The sequence below is a fragment of the Macrobrachium nipponense genome, chromosome 2 (assembly GCF_015104395.2).
Source record: "Macrobrachium nipponense isolate FS-2020 chromosome 2, ASM1510439v2, whole genome shotgun sequence".
In the NCBI taxonomy this organism is placed as follows: Eukaryota; Metazoa; Arthropoda; class Malacostraca; order Decapoda; family Palaemonidae; genus Macrobrachium; species Macrobrachium nipponense.
This window is the reverse complement of record NC_087201.1, coordinates 102358476-102384428: the sequence shown is the minus strand read 5'-3', so window position 1 is coordinate 102384428 and position 25953 is coordinate 102358476. Positions and strand designations below refer to the sequence as shown.

Below are 25953 nucleotides of genomic sequence, written 5' to 3'. Positions count from 1 at the left end.
GTAAAATATTTACGTAAATTTACCGAGAACAAAGATGCAATAACTTTTTTGGATTTATTCTTTTTTTCTAATATTTCTTTGCACTTTTCTTTGCAAAATTACATTTATAACTGTCATACTATTACAAAAAAATAAGAACTAAAACTAACAGCAACCCCTTGGTATATTTATGAGCAAATTTACAAAAAGACATCTTGTGAGACATAAAGGCATTAGGTACATCCTCCCTTGAAGTCAAGAACCCAACTAACTCTCTCATGAGATGCTTAGTGGATTTTAGCCAGTCTAAATGTTGCCATGGTGAATTTGTGGGCTATAGAAGTAATTGCACCTCTCTCCCACCTGATCCCCCCAAACTGATGGGTCGTAATATTGTTACTCACCATGAGTCACTCTGTCGTCCACCCAAAACCTGTTATTGCAACTCGTTGAGCATGTCTGTCTGTTAAGGGTTAATCTGTGTTGACATTTATTATAGTTCTTACAATAATTGTGGGACCTGCTGTATTTAGTCTGTTATCTAGAACAGTGGTTCCCAAACTCCCTGAGGGTCCAGGAGAAGGCCCTAGTGGAGCTACAACACTATAAAAAAAATGATATTTTTTCAATTACAGAAAAAAGTGGTTGTTTTTACCAATTTCACTTTGCATTGAATTTAAAGCAACAAAAAAAGTTTGAAAATACTTTGTATATTTACATATACATACTTACTTTGTGCAGGAATATGGAAATATTAATGTATGTTCTATGTTGTACTGGGTATCCCAGAATGGTAATGTGTGATCCCTTTTGATTGACTGGGGTCCTCAACAAGGACTCATCATATCTGGGGGTCCTTGGTATGATCATATTTTGGAACCACTGATCTAGAAGGTGTAAGACATGGGAGTTTTGGATAAGTGGAAAATTGGGATAATTGAATTTATTCTAGTAGCCTGAAAGTATTATGAATTTGCTCAGGATGCCATGAAATTTTATTACTAATTTTATAGGCTAAATATTGTACAGAACCTATTTTTTATAACCTTGTTTAATCAGCTTAAGATAAATATAACAGATTGATTTTGTAACTAGGACAGCCTACTTCACACTTGGTAGGCTGGCCTAGTTATGTTGTGGTAGGCTTTGTTAGCTTATATTCTGTTTTCTCTTCAAGAATTAAAATGAAGTTAAAAGTCACTAAAAATATGTACCATTGTACACACAAACATAATTTAGAAATATCTTCCAGTATGTTACACGTCTCAGTATTGTACATTCATAAAGTTCTATTGCTTTTGCCTCAAAAGCTGAAGCTCTTTAAGATTGTCATAGCATAACTAAAAAATTTTCTACGCTGCCATAATAATACTAGATACTGCAAAACAGTTGTGCTGCAAGACTAAGTTACCCTAATGTATATCCAAGAAGGAAAATGTAAATTCACAAGCATGCACATTTTGCAGATTTTTTATTGATTTATGTTAATTCTGTTCGGGATTAGGCAGTATTCCAAATCTTATACTGCAAGAATATCTTTGGATGAATTTGTGTTAAGTAGTTTGTCATAATACTTTCATGTAAAGTTACTGTTTTACAAAACATGGTTTGTTAGCAATTACATATATTGGTTACCTTCCATTATTTATTGAATAAATTGTATTTAGTTTCTTCAGACTCATCCAAAGTGCTTAAAAATGTGTACCATCAGAACATAAGGCTGTTTCAAGTGTAATTTTAAAGTAAATTTTGTTTGGTTATTAAAGCCATTTCTTCAATGATATTAGATCTTGACTTTAAAACACACTAAAATGCAAGGAGATCTACTCTCTAAGGCAGTCAAAGAAAGACTGATGCATCACGAGGTTCCAAGCCCTGTCGGTGACTGGCTTCCACCTCGTGTATGCATGATTTGCCAGATGCCACAGATTCCTTGCTTTATAATCTGATTGTTTATTTTAACCAGTTTCCAGTTGACACTAGATTATCGTATTATTAGACTGAAGGTTTGTTAACTAGAAAAAATACAAATTTATTAAATATTTGTCATGTTTATAGAAAGAACACAATTTCACTACATTTTAGGTTACTACCATTTTTTGCAAGGCAGTTTTAGAACACTCTTAGGTAGACAGGTGATGCACTATGATTTTATAGTTGAGTAGTGTAGCCATAGAATATGTAATTTTCATGCATCCTGATTAAGGCTGCCTGAGGTGTGCCTGGTAGCTTTTCCCCAGAGAAATGAGACAAACTACTGGCAGTTCCTGGTTATTGGGGGTGGGGTGCTGATAAGCGAGAACCGCCATTAACCAAAACTGTGATTTATGGCGCCGATAACCAGTTAATGTCAGTTCTCTTAGGTATGCTATGGTACCATAAATCGCTGATTTTATGGCGCTATAAAATCGGATTGTCAATTAATTGAGTCCGCGGATAACTGGGGACATATGTGCAGTAGGTAATGATATCTTGAGAATAGTGATGATGTTTAATTATGAGTGCAAAAGATAGAGTAAAGGCCTAGTTATATATTGAGAGTAGTGTTACACATAAAAAGAACAACAATTTAGTGCTTGGATGGTAGCAACCTTTGAAATTATCTTTAATTTGCAGTTCTTTTTTAGAATTGTACATATATTTTTTCATGGAAACGTTCATGTAATAAGTCTGAGATAAATAAAGGTTTTAATTTATGGTATTAATACAGCATTTCAGTCCACATGATAATTTCCTAACCGCCAAGAATTGATCATTTTAGTGTAGCCCCTTGTGGACTGTAGAAGTATATCAAGATGAAGTTATTTGTGTGGCTAAAGTTTCAGGTAATTTATTAGGGAAAGAATGGAGTATGTTTTTAAATCTTGCTAAAGTGTGTATAGTAACACTGCTTTCAAAATTGAACATGACAGAAGGGTCTCTCTCTCTCTCTCTCTCTCTCTCTCTCTCTTCATCTTCTCTCTCTCTTCTCTCTCTCTCTCTCGTCATCTCTCCTCGCTCTCTCTCTCTCTCTCTCTCTCTCTCTCTCTCTCTCTCTCTCTCTCTCATATTTCCACATATGAGGCATCTTCACTATTTGTCATATCATAAATAGTACATATACCTTATCTTTTAAAGTTGTACAGTACTATACCTTGAGATACAAGCAGCCCAACATATGAATTTTTGAGATATGAGCTGCGACTTTTTCCATATTTTTATCTGAGATACAAGTGGAATTCTGAGATACGAGTCGTGCTTCGGGAGGCTGCTGCTACTTGTTGCACGAGTCCAGCATCAGCACCACCACCACTTTTTAAGGATAATAACACTTGTTTGTCACATTTCCTTAACATTTTAAAAGGCGGGCAAAAGCAAACCCATCTTCTAGTTAAATAAGTTCAAAAACAGCAAAAGAAATTGATGAAAGTATTGTTTTAATGTTATACATACTCATTGTGTAAATGTGTAAAGCCATGAACAACCGAACGAGAAACAACTTTTTTGCTAAGTACAACCAAATTGGATAACAATATCCATTTGGCTTGTATTTCAACCATTGTACGTTAATAAACAATTGCCATAAGTATGTTGTAAATGACGTTATGTAGCATCGGACTGATATATTTTATGTTATAACTTTATTTGCTATAGATAAAAAATCAGCAAGGAAATATACTGTTAAATTTAAAGCAAGTTGTAGCTGAAGCTGAGAAAACTGTTCAAGCTGCTAATGACTATTATCTTGCATTGTCAACAAGGATAAAACTCCCGTAAACTTATGCCATCAAACACAACCATAGATAAAATTGAGAGAAAGTAATTTGAATCAAAACTACTTGGCTTGAAAGAACATATTTTACTGTTGTTTTCACGTTGATAAAAGATAACATAAAGCTTGTATCACTACAAAATCAAGTGAAAATGGCAAATAGACATATAATTATTTTACACAATAAATATGTTCCCCTAATCTATTAAGAAAATAGTTTCCACAATCTATTAACAAGAAAATAGTTTAGTTCACGGCGAGAGTATTAAGTCATATTTCGACTTAAAAACACAACATATTACGAAAAATAACCTTGTCTCATATAGGTAAAATAATTAGATATTTGTTCATGCCAACTAGATGCAAGAAAATTTGCTCAGAATTGAGTTAAATCAAGGCCACCAGTTAAATACACCGAAATAAACTCATAATCTACATCAACTGATTTCCAAACCAAAACATTGACTGTGCATGTTATTATATAATCCAATAATATAAGAGTATATACATTATTACTGGATAAAGTGAAGTAGTGTACTATAACTTTTTAAGTTTCATGGAAAAGATACATATTCACATTTTTATTTTATAATTATACATAGCCATCAGGAGCCTGATATCGCTCAATTAGTATACCGATGTCGGACAAAGCCCAATTCCTGTTTCGTCTTTTTTTTTTTTTTTTACACGAATTGGCTTATGTTAATAAATTGCTAAACCATATATGTAGCATAGAGTATACTGTAGCCTAGACTACTGTATTCATATGCAGATGATATGCCATAGTATACACTAGGCTAACTCTTGTTCATGTTAATCAGTGTCTCTCTCTGTACTGAATTATCATAAGCCAATATGCATTGAACCTAGAGAATTAGCTGAAATTAATAATTATTATACTGTATATGTATAAAGTATACTATGTAGTGTAGGCTAGGCCACCCTATATGTAAAGATGGTACTGAGTACCCTAGTGTAGGCTAGGCTATATTCAAGATACGATTTTCCAACAAATGATGGGTTTTTTGGAACCTAACCCTCTTGTAAGTAGGAGAATACCTGTACTTGTGTTTTCCTTAACTAAACATGCCTTTTTATTATCATTTAGGATGGTTTGGGGATGTTTCACAGCGCTGGAACGGATTAAATCTATGTCAGTTATTTTAAAGGGGTGAAATTTGTTTGACATAAGAGTAGATTGACTTATGAGCTCAGTTACAGAAAAAATTAAACTCATATCTCAAAGTATTAATGTATTATGATGTTTGACAAAAATTACTAATTTACAATTTTAATGTCATTGTAAAGAATTTTGATGTACTATTTATATAATTTAAGATATTTGTAATGGTAATACAGTAGCCCTCGAATTGCAATGTTTCCTTGGTGGTAGAGGTTATGAATTTCCCAATTTAGTGAATAACTACCCTCCTGCATCCCATATTTCCCATTTAATTTCGTACATGTTTTGAATGCTAGTTGAATATTAACTTTTGGTTTTTAGTTTTGTTTGTACAGGGATACTTCCCACTTTTGAAACCTTAATGTTCCAGTGGTTTACACAGATCCCCTTCCCTGGCATAGTGGATATTTTAACCACTGTTGGGCTTAACTGCCTTTTTTCATATAGCATCTGAAGGTGCTAAAACAGTATTCCTTAGTTTTATGCAGATTCTTCTCCTGGCATGATAAAGATTTCCACCAGCCTTTTTTAATTTGTTTCCTTGTACATACAGCATCTGAATTTGCCAATCATAAATTTTTCGTAATGTTCTTTTGTATGAGCAACAAAGAGATTAGAAGAAAATATAGTTATATAGCTATTGTCATCATTATATGCAGTTTTGTATAACTACCTAAGTAAACTGAGGGAACAGCAACGAATGTCAATTATTCCATAGTATCCAGACTAAACTGATAGAATTTTATATATATATATATATATATATATATATATATATATATATATATATATATATATATATATATATATATATATATATATATATATATATATATATATATATATATGATATATATATTATCTTGTAAAGTACTGGAGAATAGTAGATTAAAGTTATAACAATGTTTTCAGGCAGTTAATATGGCATACATAGTTAGATTTTTATTTTTCATTATTTTTTTTTCCATAAAGGAGTCTTCAGACGAGATTGTACAATAGCACTGGGTTTTCTGGCTGTTATGTTAAGTTGTTTGCAGTATTAGAGTACTGTAGATATGCATGAATAAAGACAATAACTTATGCCAGTGATATAATAGCAAACTTAAACTTCATGTAGATAATTGTGGTATTTTAATGTAACGGTTTAGGACACTTCTTAGGTGTTAGAAGTGTTTTCAGAGTCCTTAAAATATTTTTGAGGTACATAAATCTTAAATGTGTTATCTATGCAAGGTTTAAGAACTCAAATTGGCAATGATCAAGCCGTTGCGGCCTCTTTCCTCCTCTTACCAGACCCGTGACGGAGCCGCCCCACCTCTGCGCAGACGTTCACCATCAGCCTCACGGGTATGTCACAGAAGACAGACTGAAATGCATGTATTAGAAAAACTGTATGCAAACATCTATATAATCATTGAAAATTATAAATGAAGAGTATTTGAAAGGGTAAAAATTTTCTCCTCGAATTTGAATGATTTCAGACTTGATTTAGTCTTAGTTTTTGACAGGAAACTCTTGGAAGTTGCGCAAGGATAGATTCGTTGGATCTTTCCCCTTTGTTGGTTTACTTAATATTAGATGTAATTTAAAGTATTGTTTCATGGTCTTTGCAGGAATCTGTGTCTTTTCTTAAGTTATATATACTAATGTTCTGTTGTTAGTACATTGTAGCTTGAGTTGTAATTAAATGCTTTTGATCTGTATTGTGATGCAGCTCTGGATCCTATGCAAAAGTCATTCAAAATATTGCTGATAATTGTTTTCCAAATTCAGATGATACTTATTTACTTCAACAGATGCAAGAAAACAGCTCTGGTGGAGATGCAACACAGTCTCAGTCACAGGCACGTCCTCAGGTGGGAGTTTCCCCCACAGCATCTTCAGCCAATCCCCTGGCGCTCTTTGCAAACTTAATGGCTGAAGCCTTCAGTGGCCGATCAGCAAGTGGTCATCAGTCTCAGGAGCAACAGCAACAGCATCAGCAACCTCAGACACCAGGCTCAGAAAGTGGAGAACCACAAATGAGTGACCAGATGTTTGCTCAGCTTGTACAGGTCAGATTTAAAAAGTAATTGTGTATCTGCAAGGAAATATGAAACTAGATTGTGGTATTGTGCTAAAGTTAATTTAGTGTCCCTGTGGCTTCCAGCTGTATTGCTTCCATCTTTAGTCTAATAATAATTATGTTCCCTGTGATGTTTTCTTTCAGTCTCTGTCAGCCTCTGTCACTCATGTCATGATTAACTTTTCCTCCTTAATTTATAAACAAATCTTTTGGCTAGCTGTATGAGAGTAAAAACATGATTTGGTGCTTTGGTTGAAAACTTTTAATTTAAGAGAGGTAAAAAATTAGTATTATTGCACCAATGTCTTGGAGATTTAGACCACTTTATCTTTGAAGAAAATTAAAGATGTATATAATAATCTTTTATTCCCTATTTAACAAGATGTCTATTTATTAATAAATGTGCTTCCAAGTTTTTTTATTATTATTTGGCAAATTGTTTCAGTAGATGTTGCAGATGAAGTCTATTTTGTCATGAAATGCAAAGCTAAATAGTTTGTGCTATGCTTATATTTCACAGTAAGTGTCAATGGATTATTTTGGCCTTTTAGGGTGTTATGGCACAAGTGTCAGGTTCGATAAACAGTGAGAGTGGGGGCGGTGGCAACCAGCAAAATAGTGCATCTCTACATGAATTCCTCCAGCCATTTGATGGAGCCATGTTTAGTGATGCAGATGAGGACTCCCTGTTCTATCAGCTCTTCAACACTGTGGTCAGTGAGGCGGTTGTTTTTTTGTAGGAGGTATGTGCCATGTAAATGGTACATGTTCATACCACAACTTGAATATTTATAGAATTGTCCATTGAAATTCACAGGTATAAAGAGTGGCACCCCCTTGCAAATAACTTGTCCTAAACTTTGTCAGTACTGCACTGTGTATTCTTAACCATAAAGTTTACAAATATTTAATATAAACAGATAATTATCTACAGATTATTTACATCACAATACATAACAGTACAGTAAAGTCAAATTTTTTTAGTGAACAGTATAATATCAATACATGAGAGAGAGAAAGAGAGATGCACATCATACTAGTACCTTACCTGTGTGGAACTGGGATACTACTACAGTATTTATTCATTCATTACCATAGTTTGTTCATATACAGAACAAACCTTCGGTCTTAACAGTAGGATAAATCTAATAGCACCAGCTGGAAACCAATTAAAAACAAATCAAAGATTGTAATGTAGGAATAAACCTGTAGCATCTGGCAACTTGTGCGTATACTAGGTGGATTGTGGTCACCGATCCCGTTTGAAATCCCATGATGTATTGGTTTTTTTTCCACCGCCTTGGAGAGTGGATGTTTGCGTGTGTTATGATGGATACCCCCCCCCCCCACCATCCCACCACCCCCCCCCACCACCCACCCCCACCCCCAAGAAGTGTAGGCCCATCAACGCATACGTCCGGGCCTTCCAAGGTTCCAACGTATGAGGTTTTTAGCTTTCTCCTTGACTGACCGCCATACCACGTACAGTAGGTGCCATTCTAATTTTTGCAATATCATCAACCCATGCCTGGAGCATCGTTCTGGTCTGTGTCGCAGTGGAAGTTTCTATAATAAGAGGGACCATTGTAGGATGTCCTCTTGTCCTACTTGGGAAGGATTCACACCTCCCCAAGTGGACAATTCTACTTCCCCTTCTATCAGAATTTTTCCTTCTGCTACTACTTCTGTTGATGCCTTGTTTTCTTCTTTTTCATCCGTGGATTTGTCTTTGAAAGTATTGGGAGTTGTGCAGGGTAATTTTGTGGATAACACTGCCCCCTCTCTCTCAGGAGGTAATCTCCCTCTCGGGAGAGAAGAGGCAGCTTTTATCTTGTTCCTTTGTTTCAGAAACTAATTCACACAAGAAGGCGACTGTGTGGGCTTCCCTAGGCCTGCAGGGTACCCCCTCTTTTGAAGGCCTATTGTCGCATTTCATGTCTACTCGCCCTCCTCTGTCAGCTTCCCCAACAGTCCCCCCTCCTCCTGGTCGTGGTCCACTACTTTGGGTCTTTTGTGCTGCCACTTAATGGGACACCATTGGTAACTATGCTGCATCCTGGGTCACCCATTATCTTGCCTTCAGTGAGGCCATTGACTCAGGCTGCCAGTCTGAATGACGTGATGTCACTCCCAGCATCCTCTCTGCCTGTGACGTCAGCTTCAGTGACATCACTCTCACTCCTGTTGGCGCCTCAGTTGGGTGGTCGCTTTGGTCTTGGCCTGTCACCTGGTGGCCGTGAGTTTGATTCTTGGACATTCCATTGAGGGGTCAGAGATGTGTATTTCTGGTGATAGAAGCTCACTCTCGACGTGGTTCGGAAGTCATGTAAAGCCGTTGGTCCCGTTGCTGAATAACCACTGGTTCCAGCAACGTAAAAACACCATTAAACAAACAAACTCACACTCCTGTTGCCATGACGTCACATCCATCTTCATCCATGACATCATCCCACTTGATTGTCGTTCTCTCAGGCTATGGTTGATAGGCTGGACTTTTTTTTTTTTTTTTTATTGGTATAGTGGAGTTTCTAGCAAGAAGTGTCTTAGGCCAAGAGTTTGAATATTTTCCTAACCTAATCTTTCCTATGTGCAACAACCATGTAATCTGCCCACCTGTTCACATCCCTTGGTTCCAGTATAATCCAGCATAAGGTTTTGAACAATACCGCAACATGACTTACAATGCACAATTTCCTGTAAGACAGAGAGCTCTCTACCATACCAAACACCAGGTCCATGCCTCCTCTTCTGCATGCTCTTTTTATGTTTACGTTTCCACCCCATGCCACTGCCATCTTGTCTTCTATGACATCACACCCTGTGACGTCACAACACAACTTGAGTACATCAACACTTTTTCTAAAATCAAACACATTTCTCGTACATCGAACATCGCCCACATTTCACCAGTACAGAAAATGAAAATAAAATAACACTTACTAAACTGATATATAATCAAAGAGCTCTTTCCCCTTCTTCAACACCCTCTCCTTCTCCTCCTCGTTCTTGAGTTAGACGTTGGAGGTGTCAGGACTTCGTTGCTTCATCTTCTGAGAGTGAGAGAGGTGCATCGTCATCTTCCCAACACAGACATGACTCTCCTCTTCACGCATGTGGATGCAAACCATTTTGTGATGTTCTTCCCTCTGCTTAGAGTCTTCAAGTTAATTGTTTGTCTCTTCAGAGTGTTCGAGTTCGTCGCAAGGATGATAAGACTCTGGTTAAGAGCTTGAAGGTGATTCCCTCTCAGGTAGCTGATCCAGGGCCTTCTAGGAGTACTCCTCTTCCAGAGTCTATAGCCCCTCTGCCTGTTCATCCCCATGGACGTCTTCCTAGTGTCGGACATAAGGTGGTTGTTGGTCGTGGACATGAGACTGTTGTCGATCGTGTCTCCCAACATAGTAGTGCATCTTCACCCCTACATGATGGAAAGAACTGCCTTTCTCCTGTGTCCAAGAGGCCTAGGCATTCTTCTTCTTCTCTAGGGAGGTCCTACATTCGTCATTCGCAATCTCCTTCTCCAGGACGTTCTCTTGTACGTCGGTCGACATCTCACGATTGTGTACGCACTTCATTGCACGACCATGTATGTGGTTTGTCTCACAGTCGTGTACACAAGTCGTCACTCGGCCATGTGCTGGATTCTCCTTGTCGAAGGTGGGTTCAAGATCAAGATCTTTTTCCATTGTTCGCTGTCGCAGTCCTTCTGGTGGAAGGTGTGTCGTAGATGGACTTGTGGTCATTGGAGATGGCCAAGATAACGTTGTGTCATTCTCGAGGAGGTTCCGTCAGCTTCCCCTCCTTCATCAGGTTGCTTCAGTTATGCCAAGGCCATCTCTTACCTGGGCGATCTCAATGCTAATTTGTGGGTCAACCTACTCCTTGTCTTCTCTTTGGAATGGAGACCTCCTAGAGTCACAGCTTCTCTTTCCTGGGATGCATTTAGAATATGCGAAGTATCTAAGATAGGCTAGTCCAGCAGGCAGTCATGAAGTCGGAGGCTCGTTCTCACCTTCCTCCTCCTCCAAGGCAGAGCAGGCAGTCTCTTCCAAGAAAGCCTTCCAAGCAGTCAATGTCGGTTAGGATTCCTCATTCTACAGTTCCATCGAAGACAAAGCCACAGCAGTGTCCCTTTCAGCTATGCTCTTCCAAGCCAGGAAAAGGGGGCAATACCACGGAGTGGAGAAGCGAGTAGTAGTTGTCCTTTGGGGTTAGGTATCTACTACCTTTCAATTTTCCTCCACCTCTCTCAGGTCGTCCCCTTCTCAACTTGACATACACTCGAGGTTCTCTGAAGTATCTGGTTGTCAAGGAGGAGGTGTCAAAGATGTTGGACAGGACGCAGTGGAGGAAGTGCATTGGCCTTTCCCCAGGGTTCTATAGTCAGAATTTCCTGGTTCCAAAGGCTATGGGCAATTGGAGACCAGTGATAGATCTTTCCACGCCGAACCACTTCATCAGGTAGACAAGGTTCAGAATGGAGACGCCCCAGACAGTTTTGGCAGCCATGAGGGAGAATAGCTTTATGCTGTCAATAGAGTTGAAGGACACTTACTTTCAGATTCCTATTCATCCTTTGTTCAGGAGATTCCTTCACTTCAGCCTTGGAGAGCAAGTGATCCATTTCAAGGTCCTTTGCTTTAGCTTGACTACAGCTCCTCAAGTGTTCACACAGGTTTTTATTCTAGTATCGACATAGGCTCATGCTCAAGAGATTCATCTGTTGAGATACCTCAATGATTGGCTGGTCTTGGCAAGTTCCAAGGAGAATTTGGTTTGGGACAGGGATAGGGATTGTCTTCTCCAGTTTTGTCGGAGCCAAGTCATTGTGGTAAACCTGGAGATGTCCAATCTTCTTCCCAGCCTGAAGATCATTTACCTGGGCATTGTAACAGCTTATACACACAAGGAAGGGTAGGATATGATAAATAATAGACCCATATGGGTTTTTTAAGGGAGGTTTTTTTCTGCTTGAGATACAGACTATACAACTGGGTTTCAACAGTGCTGCCGGTGCATGATAAAGTTCAAAGATATACTGGCAGATTCCTGGGCTTCCATGTGATAGGTTTAGGCATGTGTGTGTGGGAAGGCGGTGCTTTTAACATGTTCATGCAAAATTGCTAATTGTTACATCCCTTCTTTATAAAACTTGAAGCATAAAATCAGTAAATTCATTATTGAAATACACATTAACATATGAAATTCAAAATTTAGTAGAAAATGCAAAAATATTAATCATTAAAAAATAGTAACATGATACCCATAATCTCACTGATTGAAAACACATACATACTTTCTCTAAGAAACAAATAAATTAAAGATTCAATACAATATTTAAGAAGAAAAAAAAGTCAATTTTACAAGTTCAAAAATTCTCATGCTTTTTTTCACAGCCTTATAATTAAAATCATGAAATCACTGATTTCATTTTGGAAAAAAAAAAAAAAAAAAAAAAAAAAAACGGTAAAAAAAAATATCTCCCATACTTCATCAACACCCTAGAATTATATAGTTTACTATCAATTAACAATTCATGTCACCACTGTACTTCCAATAAAAACTTTTTACTTTCTGTACAGAACACAAAAATAATGATATATGATTTTCTCAGTGTTGAATATACAAGTATTCTCCTACTTACAATGGGTTTAGGTTCAGAAAAACCCATCGTATGTCGAAAAAATCATATCTCGAATATAGCCTAGCCTACACTAGGGTAATCAGTACCATCTTTACATATAGGGTAGCTACCCTACACTGCACAGTATACTTACACGTATACGGCATAGTAATGATTAATTTTAGCTAATTCTCTAGGTTCAATGCATATTGGCTCATGATAATTCAATACTAAGAGAAATTGAATAACATTAAGAAGTTAGCCTAGCATATATGATGATAGATACCATGGTAAAGCAGACTCCAATTCAGACTGATATCGGCATACGTAATTGAGCGATACCTATCAGGCTGCTGACGCCTTCATACAATTATGGAATAAAAACATAATGAATATGCATCTTTTCCATGAATCTTTTAAAAATTTTACATTACTCTATCCTATTTTATTATATGTATTCTCATATTACGTATTGCATCATAAAATACTAACAAAGCGGTCAATGTTTTGGTTTGGAAATCAGCTGATGGCAAATACAAGTTTATTTTGTTGTATTTAACACAATTCAAAGCGAATTGTTTTACTTCTAGTTAGGATAAAAAAATATCTAGATACTTTACTTATTCCGTTAACAGATTGCTTTGTGGGCATGTTTATTGTGTAAGGAAAACTACATGATTTCTTCGTAGTATGAGCTTTACTGTTACATTATTAATTTTTAACAGCGTGAAAATAGCAGTAAACTGTATTCTTTCAAGCCCTGAAGTTTTGATTAAAATTATTCTCTCTCAACTTTATGTACGGGTGTGTTTGATCAGATAAGTTTATGAGAGTTTTATCTTTGTTAACGATGCACAATAACAGTCATTAGCAGCTCGAAAAGTTCTCAGCTTCAGCTACAACTTTGTTTAAATTTAACAGTATGTTTCCTTGCTGATCTTGTATCTATTGCAAACAAAGTTATTACCTAAAAATATATCAGTCCTATTACACATAGTCATTTATAACGTAACTGCGGTAATTGTTTACTATCTTACGATGGTCGAAATACAAGCCAAATGGATGTTGTTATTCAGTTCGGTTGTACTTAGCAAAATGTTGTTTCTCGTTTGGTTGTTCATGGCTGTACACATTTACCAAATGAGTAAAACATTAAAGCAAAACTTTCATAATTCTCAGTTTTGCGGTTTTTATTTTAACTTACTTAACTAGAACATGGGATAAAGTGAGGCTACTGTAATTTGGTGTCTCTCTTGCTGCCTGGTTGTACGCTGCTGGGCTGCACCCATTACGAGCGATTGCGAAATTTAAGAATATTTTCAAAATATTGTTGTATCAGTATGAATTGCTAACCCCATCGTAAAGTCGGATTATCGTAAGACGAATTATCTTAACTCGAACACTATCTGTATGCATCCCACAACAGAAATAATATCAGATTAAAGTAGCATCCATTCGACATATTCAAAAGGAAAAAAATCTTACACTTGATTTGAAGCATATCTAGTATATTCTAACTTTTTGTGAATGGGTATACAGTGGTCCCCCCATATTCTCAGGGGATGCGTACCAGATCCCCCGCGAATAGTTAGAATCCGCGAATGTTTGGAACCCCTGTAAAAACGCTAAAAACAGCCTATTTTGTTAGTTAAAACTTAAGAAAAACCACTAAAAATTTTCATAATGTGTTTTTTCTATAGTTTTATCACAAAAAGTGCATTTTATGATGATATTGATAACAAAAACCAGGAATTTGTGGATATTTCTCATAGAAAAATACCGCGAATGCGCGAATTTTCCGCGAATAATACAGGGAAACGCTCCCGAGAGAAATCCGCGAATGTGTGAGTCCGCAAATCCGGAGAACGCGAATACGGGGGGTCCACTGTATTACTCAATTTATATGAACATCCTTATTAAATATAATGAATCATAATGAATATCACTACAAAGAACCTTCTTTGATTTCAAGTAAAAAGAACACATTATACAAAACTCAATTACAAGATACGACAGATACAGCTCAGTCTTGGAAACGTTTAGGTTTAAAACTTTTCCGCTCACTGCGGCCTAATATTGGCGGATTCTTAAGTTGACAATGTGAATGACAAAGAACTTGTTGCATTGTAACTTGTTTATCACCATATTTTAAATGAGATGCATCCCTGGTTAGTGTTATGTCTTGGCACTGTGTAGTAATCCTTGAACCCTTTTTTGATAACACTGTTCCCGAAATAGGTACATATGTGGTTTAGCTCTTCTGCGACTGTCGGCATACCGCTTCTTTGCCTTGGTATCTCTCTTCCTGATGCTTGTATCCCTTGACTTTATTTTAATCTGTGGCAATTTTGTATTCATTTTTCTGTTGAACATGAGTTCTGGGGAGACACCTGTGCTCGGGTGCTGTGTGCTACGATAATTCAAAAGAAATTTGCTAATATCCAACTTCCATGTTTAACCTTGAACACTCGAGGTTCTAATCACCTTCACAAGAGGCTTCATAAAAGCTTCAGCAGTAGCATTTGACATAGGGTGAAATAGGGTAATTTTTCTATGCCTGAATCCATAGTTATGTGCAAGCCCTGAGAAAACATGACCATTAAATGGAGTGCCATTGTCTGTTTTAACCCTCTTACGCCGACTGGACGTATTTTACGTCGACATTTGTTGTCTCTCGTGTGCCGACTGGACGTATTTTACGTCGACTTACAAAAGTTTTTTTAAAATTCGCGGAAAAATAAATTAGCCGTTACATGGAGTATTATATATGAAAATGTGCGCATTTTTATGTAAAATACAACAATAAAATACTCATGATTGTAGCTTTTATCAGTTTTGAGATATTTTCATATAATAACGATATTTGCCAAAATTTCAACCTTCGGTCAACTTTGACTCTACCGAAATGGTCGAAAAACGCAATTGTAAGCTAAAACTCTTATATTTTAGTAATATTCAATCATTTACCTTAATTTTGCAACTAATTGGAAGTCTCTAAGCACAATTATTTTTATTTATGGTGAATTTATGAAAAAACTTTTTCCTTACGTCCACGCGGTAACTCTTCCGAAAAAAATCATACATGCGATTGTGGTAATGTTTGCACCATTTTAAAATTAGCCGTTATATAAAGTTTTATATATAGAAATATGCACAATTTCATGCACAATACAACTAAAAACAACCCATGGTTGTAGCTTTTATCAGTTTTGAGATATTTTCATATAAATAACAATAATTGCCAAAATTTCAACCTTCGGGTCAAATTTGACTCTACGAAAAGGTCGAAAAACGCAATTGTAAAGCTAAAATAAAAAACGCTTATATTCTAGTAATATTCAAGCATTTACCTTCATTTTGCAACAAATTGGAAGTCTCTAGCACAATATTTTGATTTATGGTGAATTTATGAAAAAAATAACATTTTCTTTACGTCCGCGCAGTAACTCTTCCGAAAAAATCATACGTGCGATTGTGGTAATGTTTGCACCATTTTAAATTAGCCGTTACATAAAGTTTTATATAAGAAAATGTGCGCAATTTCATGTAGAATACAACTTAAAATAATTGAAGGTTGTAGCTTTTCTCATTTTCGAAATATTTGCATATAAATCACGATAAATAGAAAAAAAACCACTTTCGTTTCAACTTTTGACTCTTACCGAAATGGTCGAAAAACGCAATTGTAAGCTAAAATCTTAATCTCTTATGGTAATTAAATTCAGTCATTTATCTTCATCTTGAAACAAATTCGAAGTCTCTAGCAAATATTTAGATTTATGGTGAATTTTTAAAAAAATATTTCCTTCCCTCCGCGCGCGGATTCTCCGCCACAAATCCCCGAAATGCGTACGTCCCATTTTCGGAATATTTGCTCCGTTTCATATTAGGCATTTCATAGAGTTTTATATATGAAAATGTGCACAATTTCATGTAGAATAAAACGAAAAAATAATTTGAAGGTTGTAGCTTTTGGTTTTCTTTTTATTTCCGAAATAATTGCATATAAAAATATGTATATAAAAAAATTCGACATTCGGTCAACTTTAACTCGTCAGATATGGTCGAAAACTGCAATTGTAAGCTAATACTCTTACAGTATAGTAATATTCAATCATTTGTCTTCATTTTGAAAGAAATTGGAAGTCTCTAGGACAATATTTAGATTAATGGTGAATTTTTGAAAGAAATATTTGTTTACGTCCGCGTGTTACGAATTCATGCATTATTTTGTGATAATATTTTCTCTGTGTTGCTTTTATTGTTTTACAATGTGTTATATACCAAAATGATCGCAATTTAGTGTACATTACAATGAAAAAAAAATAACTTGTTACCTTCAACCGTTTTGCGCACAGCGCGATTTGAATACAATTATATATGAAATTTTGTTTTTGCGCTATCATATATCACATTATTTATATATGATAATTATAATTTTTTTCATTTCTGATGGTTGCATACTAAACTTCAGGCAATGACAAAAAAAGGAGCCAAAAATGAACCCTTAATCTTGAAAACTAAGCGCGCTGTGATTTTTTGAAAAAAATATTTTTTCCGTTTCCGCGCTCACTCTGAAACCCCTCCGGCATACGGGAGACAATTATTTATTTACCGCTCCGGCGTAAGAGGGTTAATAACTCTGGGTATTCCAAATAAACCAGAAATATTTTCAAGCCTGCCAGTCACACTATCTCGACGACAGGATAGCGACTATGGTCTTCCATGACAACTATGAAGTACTCTCCAGTAGGGAAGGGACCACAAAAATCCATTGAGACATCATCCTACGGTTTCTTAGGTAAAGGGCTCAGTTTAACCCTTAAACGCTGACTGGACGTATTTTACGTAGACATTTTTTGTCTCTCGGGTGCCGACTGGACATATTTTACGTCGACATACAAAAGTTTTTTTAAAAATTCGCGTAAAAATACTTTTAGGCCTACCAGCCGAAAACTCTTGAATCACGCGCCTTGGGGGATGCTGGGAGTTCACGGATCAGGTGTTGTTTTGTTTTACAATCGTTACGCAGGCGCGAAAGCGCGAATTTCTTTCTTGCCGCACTAAAAGTATCTGTGACACATCTCGGAAATTATTTTGTCACTTTGACATAATTTTTTTACCATTTTAAATTAGCCGTTACATGGAGTATTATATATGAAAATGTGCGCATTTTTATGTAAAATACAACAAAAAAATACTCATGATTGTAGCTTTTATCAGTTTTGAGATATTTTCATATAAATAACGATAAGTGCCAAAATTCAACCTTCGGTCAACTTTGACTCCACCGAAATGGTCGAAAAACACAATTGTAAGCTAAAACTCTTATATTTTAGTAATATTCAATCATTTACCTTAATTTTGAATCTAATTGGAAGTCTCTAGCAACAATATTTCGATTTATGGTGAATTTATGAAAACTTTTTCCTTACGTCTGCGCGGTACTCTTCCGAAAAAATCATACATGCGATTGTGGTAATGTTTGCACCATTTTAAATTCCGTTACATAAAGTTTTATATATGAAAATGTGCACAATTTCATGCACAATACAACTAAAAACAACCCATGGTTGTAGCTTTTATCAATTTTGAAATATTTTCATATAAAAAATGATAAGTGACAAATTTTCAACCTTCGGTCAACTTTGACTCTACCGAAATGGTCGAAAAATGCAATTGTAAGCTAAAACGCTTATATTCTAGTAATATTCAAGCATTTACCTTAATTTTGCAACAAATTGGAAGTCTCTAGCACAATTATTTCGATTTATGGTGAATTTATAAAAAAATTACATTTTCTTTATGTCCGCGCGGTAACTTCCGAAAAAATCATACGTGCGATTGTGGTAATGTTTGCACCATTTTAAATTAGCCGTTACATAAAGTTTTATATATGAAAATGTGCGCAATTTCATGTATAATAACACAAAAAATAGTTGAAGGTTGTAGCTTTTCTCATTTTCGAAATATTTGCATATAAATCACGATAAATAGAAAAAAACCACATTCGGTCAAATTTGACTCTACCGAAATGGTCGACAAAAACGCAATTGTAAGATAAACCAAAACCTCTTACAGTCTAGTAATATTCAGTCATTTATCTTCATCGTGAAACAAATTCGAAGTCTCTAGCACAATATTTAAATTTATGGTGATTTTTAAAAAAAAAACTTTCCTTCCCTCCCCGTGCGGCGGATTCTCCGCCACAAATCTCCGAAATGCGTAGTCCCATTCTCGGAATATTTGCTCCGTTTCATATTAGGCATTTCATAGAGTTTTATATATGAAAATGTGCGCAATTTCATGTAGAATAAAACAAAAAATATTTGAAAGTTGTAGCTTTTCTTATTTCCGAAATAATTGCATATAAAAAAATATATATAAAAAAAATCGACATTCTGTCAACTTTAACTCGTCAGATATGGTCGAAAACTGCATTTGTAAGCTAATATTCTTACAGTATAGTAATATTCAATCATTTGTATTCATTTTGAAAGAAATTGGAAGTCTCTAGGACAATATTTATATTTATGGTGAATTTAAAAAAAAAAAATATGTTTACGTCCGCGTGTTACGAATTCATGCATTATTTTGTGATAATATTTTCTCTGTGTTGCTTTTATTGTTTTACAATGTGTTATATACCAAAATGATCGCAATTTAGTGTACATTACAACAAAAAAAGTAACTTGTTATCTTTAACCGTTTTGCGCACAGCGCGATTTAAATACAATTATATATGAAATTTTGTTTTTGCGCTATCATATATCGCATTATTTATTTATATGATAATGATAATTTTTTTTTCATTTGCTGATGTTGCATACTAAACTTCAGGCAATGACAAAAAAAATGAGCCAAAAATGAACTCTTAATCTTAAAAACTAAGCGCGCTGTGATTTTTTGAAAAAAATATTTTTTCCGCTTCCGCGCTCACTCTGAAACGTCTCCGGCACACGGGAGACATTTTTTTTTTACTGCTTCGGCGTTTAAGGGTTAATTAGATCAGAAACCAATTGAGGAGACACTGACATGCATGCAATGCATAATTTGCATTTTCTTCAAATTTGTCCATATATGGGAACCAAAGTTTCTTTAAACAGTGACTTGCATTTTACTTGACCTTGGTGTCCTTCATGAGCAAAGTCAATAACGTGACGTTTTAATGATTCTGGAATGCAGAGTCATGTACCACAGAACGGAATATTCCCACTGTCCATAGGTATAACTGGTAATTCGTCACACTTGTTGATATTCAGTAAATTTCATCACTTCTACATTTTTGTTTTGGCCATGTATTTCTTTGAACAGCATTGGTAACACACTTAAGAACACAATCCTCACACGTTGCCTTTGCAACATCTGCAAGAGTTAATGAACCAGGTACTGACAAGTATGCAATGAATTTCACAAAATTTTCAGCAATGCTTTCACTTGATCCTTAACAGGACAGATGTGTTGAGCAAGAATCTGATATCATTAAATTCCCGGGACAATATTTAACTAAAATTATACCTTGTCAAATTTAATCTCTACCTTTCAAGCTTTGCTGATTGAATTCACTTTGTATAGTTGAAAATCTGTTCAAGGGAATGATGATCAGTAATCAGAGGAAATGGTTTCCCAAAAAGATACAGATGAAAATGCTGCCATACAAACACACATGCCAGTGCTTCATGTTCTGACTAACATTGTTCAACTGGGGTGAGAGACCTGCTCTTCTCAGATTTGCCATGAATTATTATATCATCACTGATATGTAAAACACAATTCAGTCCTTGTAACACTTCTCAAATCTCAGCGTAAAACACTTCAGGAACCACACTAACACCAGAATTCAATTGTTTATATTGACATAGTCCAACATGAGTAGCAAATGCAGTCGTATTAGACTATTTTCATCTAATTCTAATTGGTGAAAACTTTTGTATAGATAAACTTTTGAGAACACTGTTGAACCATTAATTTCATTAATAATGTCATCAGTGGTTGGTGTCACATGTATTTCACGTTTGAGAGCTTTTATTTGCTTTATGCATATTGACACATATCCTAATTTCATTAGGAGACTTAGGCTTAGGTGCAACCACAAAATTTGAAACCCATGGAGTGGTGCCAGTGACCTTTTCAATAACATGGAGTTTCTTTAACTTTTATAGCTCTTTCTCTATTTGTTCTCTTACATGAAAGGGTAATCTTCTTGGAGGCTGGGCCGTAGGCACTACAGTGTTCGCCCTGTATTCACAGGGGATGGGTACCAGGCATCCCCTCGAATAGCTCAAACCCGCAAATAGTTGGAACCCTCCTAAAAAATGCCTACATCTGCCTATCTTGAAAATTCACAGATCAATTGTATACTTGAAGTATCATCCTATATCAAATATACTATTGAATTGGTATTATTAATATCATTTCAAAGTCATCTGAAACATTTTACTTTTAGAAATATATATGAGCCAATAACAGAGAGAGAGAGAGAGAGAGAGAGAGAGAGAAGAGAGAGAGAGAGAGACACTGACTCTTTACGATATCAAAAGATTGAAATGAATTTCTATAAGCAACATTTCTTCCCCTCCCATAAATACATATATTTTCCAGAGATGAGGGAAAGAGAGGACTGAACAATTATTTGTTTGTCTTTCTATTAATTCTTTTCTGCAGAGAAGAAGCGGAGAGAAGATCAGAGAGGAGAGAGAGAGAGAGAGAGAGAGAGAGAGAGAGAGAGAGATAAAAGAATGAAATAGAAACACAAAATGTATACCTTATGTAACATCCTACATCAAATTTACCTTAAATTATTAGTATTATATTACTGTATTAATCCTAGAGATTGTATTAATATAATTTCAAAGTAATCCTAAATGTTAGTACCCTCAAAGGTATATACAGCACATACATACGTACTTCTAACACTTCCAGTCAGAGAGAGAGAGAGAGTGAGAGAGCACTGTGACATAGTATCTTGTGGAGAGAGAGAGAGAGAGAGAGAGAGAGAGAGAGAGAGAGAGTACAGTATTTAAAAAAGTGAAATGGAAAGATTATTGTATTTAAAATACTCACACATGAATTTTGTAATTACAGTTATAGTATTATTGTTATATGCATTATAGTATTATTATTGGAAAATATTAATTATGAACTTATTACATATATGTACCATAAAAATTATCTCATCTCAGTAAGAGAGAGAAATTCCATAAAAACCATTAAAATTGGTGACCATTATATGGCACTGTTCCCCTCCCCTCCCCTGTCACATTACTTGACATATTTGACAGCTTCCTGAGCCGAGTGTCTCTGGAGTTGAGAGAAGGTAGGGAGATATTTGATAGCTTTAGTACCTGGAGTTAGAGAGAGAAGACTGGGATTTCCTTCATTCTTACATAATTTGTTAAAATTTATAAACTAAAATCTTACTAATTCACTATAGAATTTTCTTTAATGAATTGATATTATTGCTGTTTACATTAACCCTCTTACGCCAAAGGGGTTTAATAGAAATCGTCTCCCATATGCTGAGGCAGTCTCGGAGTGAGCGCCGAAGCGGAAAAAATATTTTTTTCAAAAAATCACAGCGCGCTTAGTTTTCAATATTACGACTTTATTTTTGGCTCCTTTTTTTGTCATTGCCTGAAGTTTAGTATGCAACCATCAGAACCATCAGAAATGAAAAAAATATCATTATCATATATAAATAATGTGATATATGATAGCGCAAAAACAAAATTTCATATATAATTGTATTCAAAGCGCGCTCTGCGCAAAACGGTTAAAGCTAACGAGTTACTTTTTTTCGTTGTATTGTACACTAAATTGCGATCATTTTGGTATATAACACATTGTAAATTGATCAAAGCAACACAGAGAAAATGTTATCACAAAATGATGGATGAATTCGTAACGTGAGGACATAAAATTTTTTTTCAAAAATTCACCATAAATCTAAATATTGTTCTAGAGACTTCCAATTTGTTTCAAAATGAAGATAAATGATTGAATATTACTATACTGTAAAAGTTTTAGCTTACAATTGCAGTTTTTTACCATTTCAGACGAGTTAAATTGACCGAATTTCGAATTTTTTTTATATGTTTTTTTATGCAAATATTTCGAAAATGAGAAAAGCTACAACCTTCAATTATTATCTATTGTATTCTACATAGAATTGTGCACATTTTCATATATAAAACTCTATGAAACGCCTAATATGAAACGGAGCAAATATAACGATAATGCGACGTACGCATTTCGGAGATTTGCGGCGGAGAATCCGTGCGCGGAGGGAAGGAAAGTTTTTTTAAAATTCACCATAAATCTAGATATTGTGCTAGAGACTTCAAATTTGTTTAAAAATGACTGAATATTACTAGACTGTAAAGAGTTTTTAGCTTACAAATTGCGTTTTTTTCCGACTATTTCGTAGAGTCAAAGTTGACCGACTTTTTTTTTTTCGGGTTTTTTTTTTTCTATTTATCATGATTTATATGCAAATATTTTGAAAATGAGAAAAGCTACAACCTTCAATCATTTATTGTTATATTCTACATGAAATTGCGCACATTTTCATATATAAAACATTATATAACGGCTAATTTAAAATGTAAACATTACGACAATCGCACGAAAAAATTTCTGATTTTTTTCGGAAGAGTTACCGCACAGACGTAAGGAATTTTTTTTTTTTTTTTTCATAAATTCATCATAAATCAAAATATTGTGCTAGAGACTTCCAATTTGTTGCAAAATGAAGGTAAATGATTGAATATTACTAGAATATAAGAGTTTTAGCTTACAATTGCATTTTTCGACCATTTCGGTAGAGTCAAAGTTGACCGAAGGTTGAAATTTTGGCACTTATTGTTATTTATGTGAAAATATTTCAAAACTGATAAAAGCTACAATCATGAGTATTTTATTGTTGTATTCTACATGAAATGTGCACATTTTCATATATAATACTCCATGTAACGGCTAATTTAAAATGGTGCAAAAATTATGTCAAAGTGACGAAATAATTTCTGAGATGTGTCACTGATACTTTTTTAGTGCGATAAAGAAAGAAATTCGCGTTTGTGCGGCGAGCGGCTGTGCCGGGGTGCGGGGTGCTGCAGGAGTGGTGCGGGCGGCGCTGTGGTAACAATTGTAAACAAAACAACACCTTGATCCGTGAGCTCCCAGCATCCCCCAAGGCGCCTGATTCAAAAGTTTTCGGCTGGTAGGCCTACAATTTTTTTTCTGCGAATTTTTAGAAAAACTTTTTTGTGTCGACGTTTAATACGTCCAATCGGCACCTGGGAGACAATTTATCTCGACGTTTAATATGTCCAATCGGCGTAAGAGGGTTAATATTAATATTTGAAAATAGAAAATCATTTATTTATCATAAAAAAAACACATCTCTGTAGGAGAGAGACAAGAGAAAGAGAGAATTATTATTTTATTATATGATATCATTTACTCGTATTAAACTTACTAATACAGTATTAATCAATATTAATATCTGAAAATTAGTAAATAATTTTTGTATCATAAAAATGTATTTAGTCATGAAAATAACATCAAAATACACTAATTAGTGATTATTTATTGCCAGAAAACCCTGCGAATTGGCGAATCCCCTGTAAATAATGGTTAGATATGGTCTAGAGAGAAATCAGGGAATCTGACTCCGCGAATCCGGAGAACTCAAATACGGGGGGCGCACTGTACACTTTTTATCTATATGAAATTTACTTTGCTTATCTTTCAGTTTACCTATACCACTGAAAACAGATTTGTATGTGTCACTAATTTCAAATAAGGTTTATTTGATATGGCTTTAATTTTTGGCACTATGCCAAAGTCAATTGATGTCTCGTAACCATTGAGTGTTTCGGAACTATCTTTCATTACATAAAAGTTTGTTGTCATCATTTTCAAGCCACACGCAATAGAACACTTGTATGTTGCTTGGGCAAAGGCATATGCTTCAATTTTAGTTTTTATCATTTGTGGCTCTGAATTTGTTTGACTTATGACTGACTGATGAATTGTATGTATTCATAGTGGAACTGGTGTCTACAAGTACTCTTGCCTGTACGTTGTTGATTTTAGCTTAGACTTTTGGCAATTTTCTATTAGAAGTTCCTTACACTTGTGACTTTACTCCATAGATTTACTCCATAGATAACATCAGCTTCAAAACTTTTGTCTTCTTTGTCGACTTCATCTTCTACTATTTTGTTCAGGTGATGATGAGTGTTGTTCTTAAAAAGTTTTCGGCACACACATATAAAAGGATTCTTCTTGTAACAGTAATTGCATTCAACTCCGAGGGCAAGACATGTCTTATGTGGATAATTTCCACCACAGTTTCAGCATTTGGATGATGATGATGACATTGCAACTGACAAAAATGAGGACATTGCTTTTTTCTTGGGCAGGGCTCATCTTAATGATCTGTGTGTGTGTGAGTGTAGATTCCGGTGTTGCTGTGACGGCTTATGCGTCATCTTATTCACTAATACATTTGCATCTGTATTCATATCCATAGCTCTTGACTGTTTCTCTGCAATTTCCATAGTTCTGGCCATGGTTAACATATCTTAGAGAGCTTTCTCTTCTTCTAAACACTTCACTCTCAGTTTGCTTAACAAACAACCTTGAATTACTTGCCATTTGATTTCACTGTCCTTATCAGCAAATTCCCAATTTTCAGCCTTTTGTCGTAACTGTGTTGTAAATTGATCAATCATTTCACCACGATTCTGCCTCATATTTCAAAACTCGTAATGTTTGAATTCCTTGTTTTTCTTTGGCTGAAAGTAATTTGTTAAGACCTTGTTTCTCTTCATCATAATTAGCGTCATCACCATTAAGACCCAATGTTTCGTAATTTCAAAAACTTCATCTCCTACATAATGCAACAATAGGGCTTTTTTCCTTTTTCTTGAGTAAATGGTGCTGGCTACAAACAGATTATCTAGGTTTGCAAAATGTACGTCGAATGAAGGAAAAGATGGAATCCCAGATATCTTATGAAAAAGATGCAATCACTTTTGAAGACGTTGAATAAATTCCATTGATCCTACCACCTCCACAAATTGCTTGTCGCCATAAATGCAACAGCTTATACACATAAGGAGGGATAGGATATGATAAATAATAGACCCATAAGGGATGGTTAAGGAGCTTTTATTCTGCTTGAGATACAGAATACAACGGTTTGAACAGTGTTGCCGGTGCATGATACAGTTCAAAGATGCTAGCAGATTCCCTGGCTTCCCTGTGATTGATTTAGGCATGTGCGGGAAGGAGGTGCTTATAACATGTTCATACAAAATTCACTAACAGTTACAGGCATGATTATA

The 25953-nt window shown here is 35.3% G+C and overlaps 1 protein-coding gene across 6 annotated transcripts in view; it reads left to right on the top strand.

Annotated features, from left to right (window-relative positions):
• The window catches only part of LOC135220857 (large proline-rich protein BAG6-like), a 289694-nt gene that overhangs the window by 213183 nt on the left and 50558 nt on the right, over positions 1–25953 (top strand). For 5 of the 6 annotated variants that reach the window (XM_064258425.1, XM_064258423.1, XM_064258427.1 and 2 more), the window contains exons 14-16: positions 6207–6260; positions 6710–6967; positions 7530–7691. In XM_064258425.1, the coding sequence (XP_064114495.1) occupies positions 6207–6260; positions 6710–6967; positions 7530–7691 (474 nt within the window). The remainder of the gene's footprint in view (positions 1–6206; positions 6261–6709; positions 6968–7529; positions 7692–25953) is intronic. The other variant, XM_064258426.1, reaches the window with a different exon arrangement.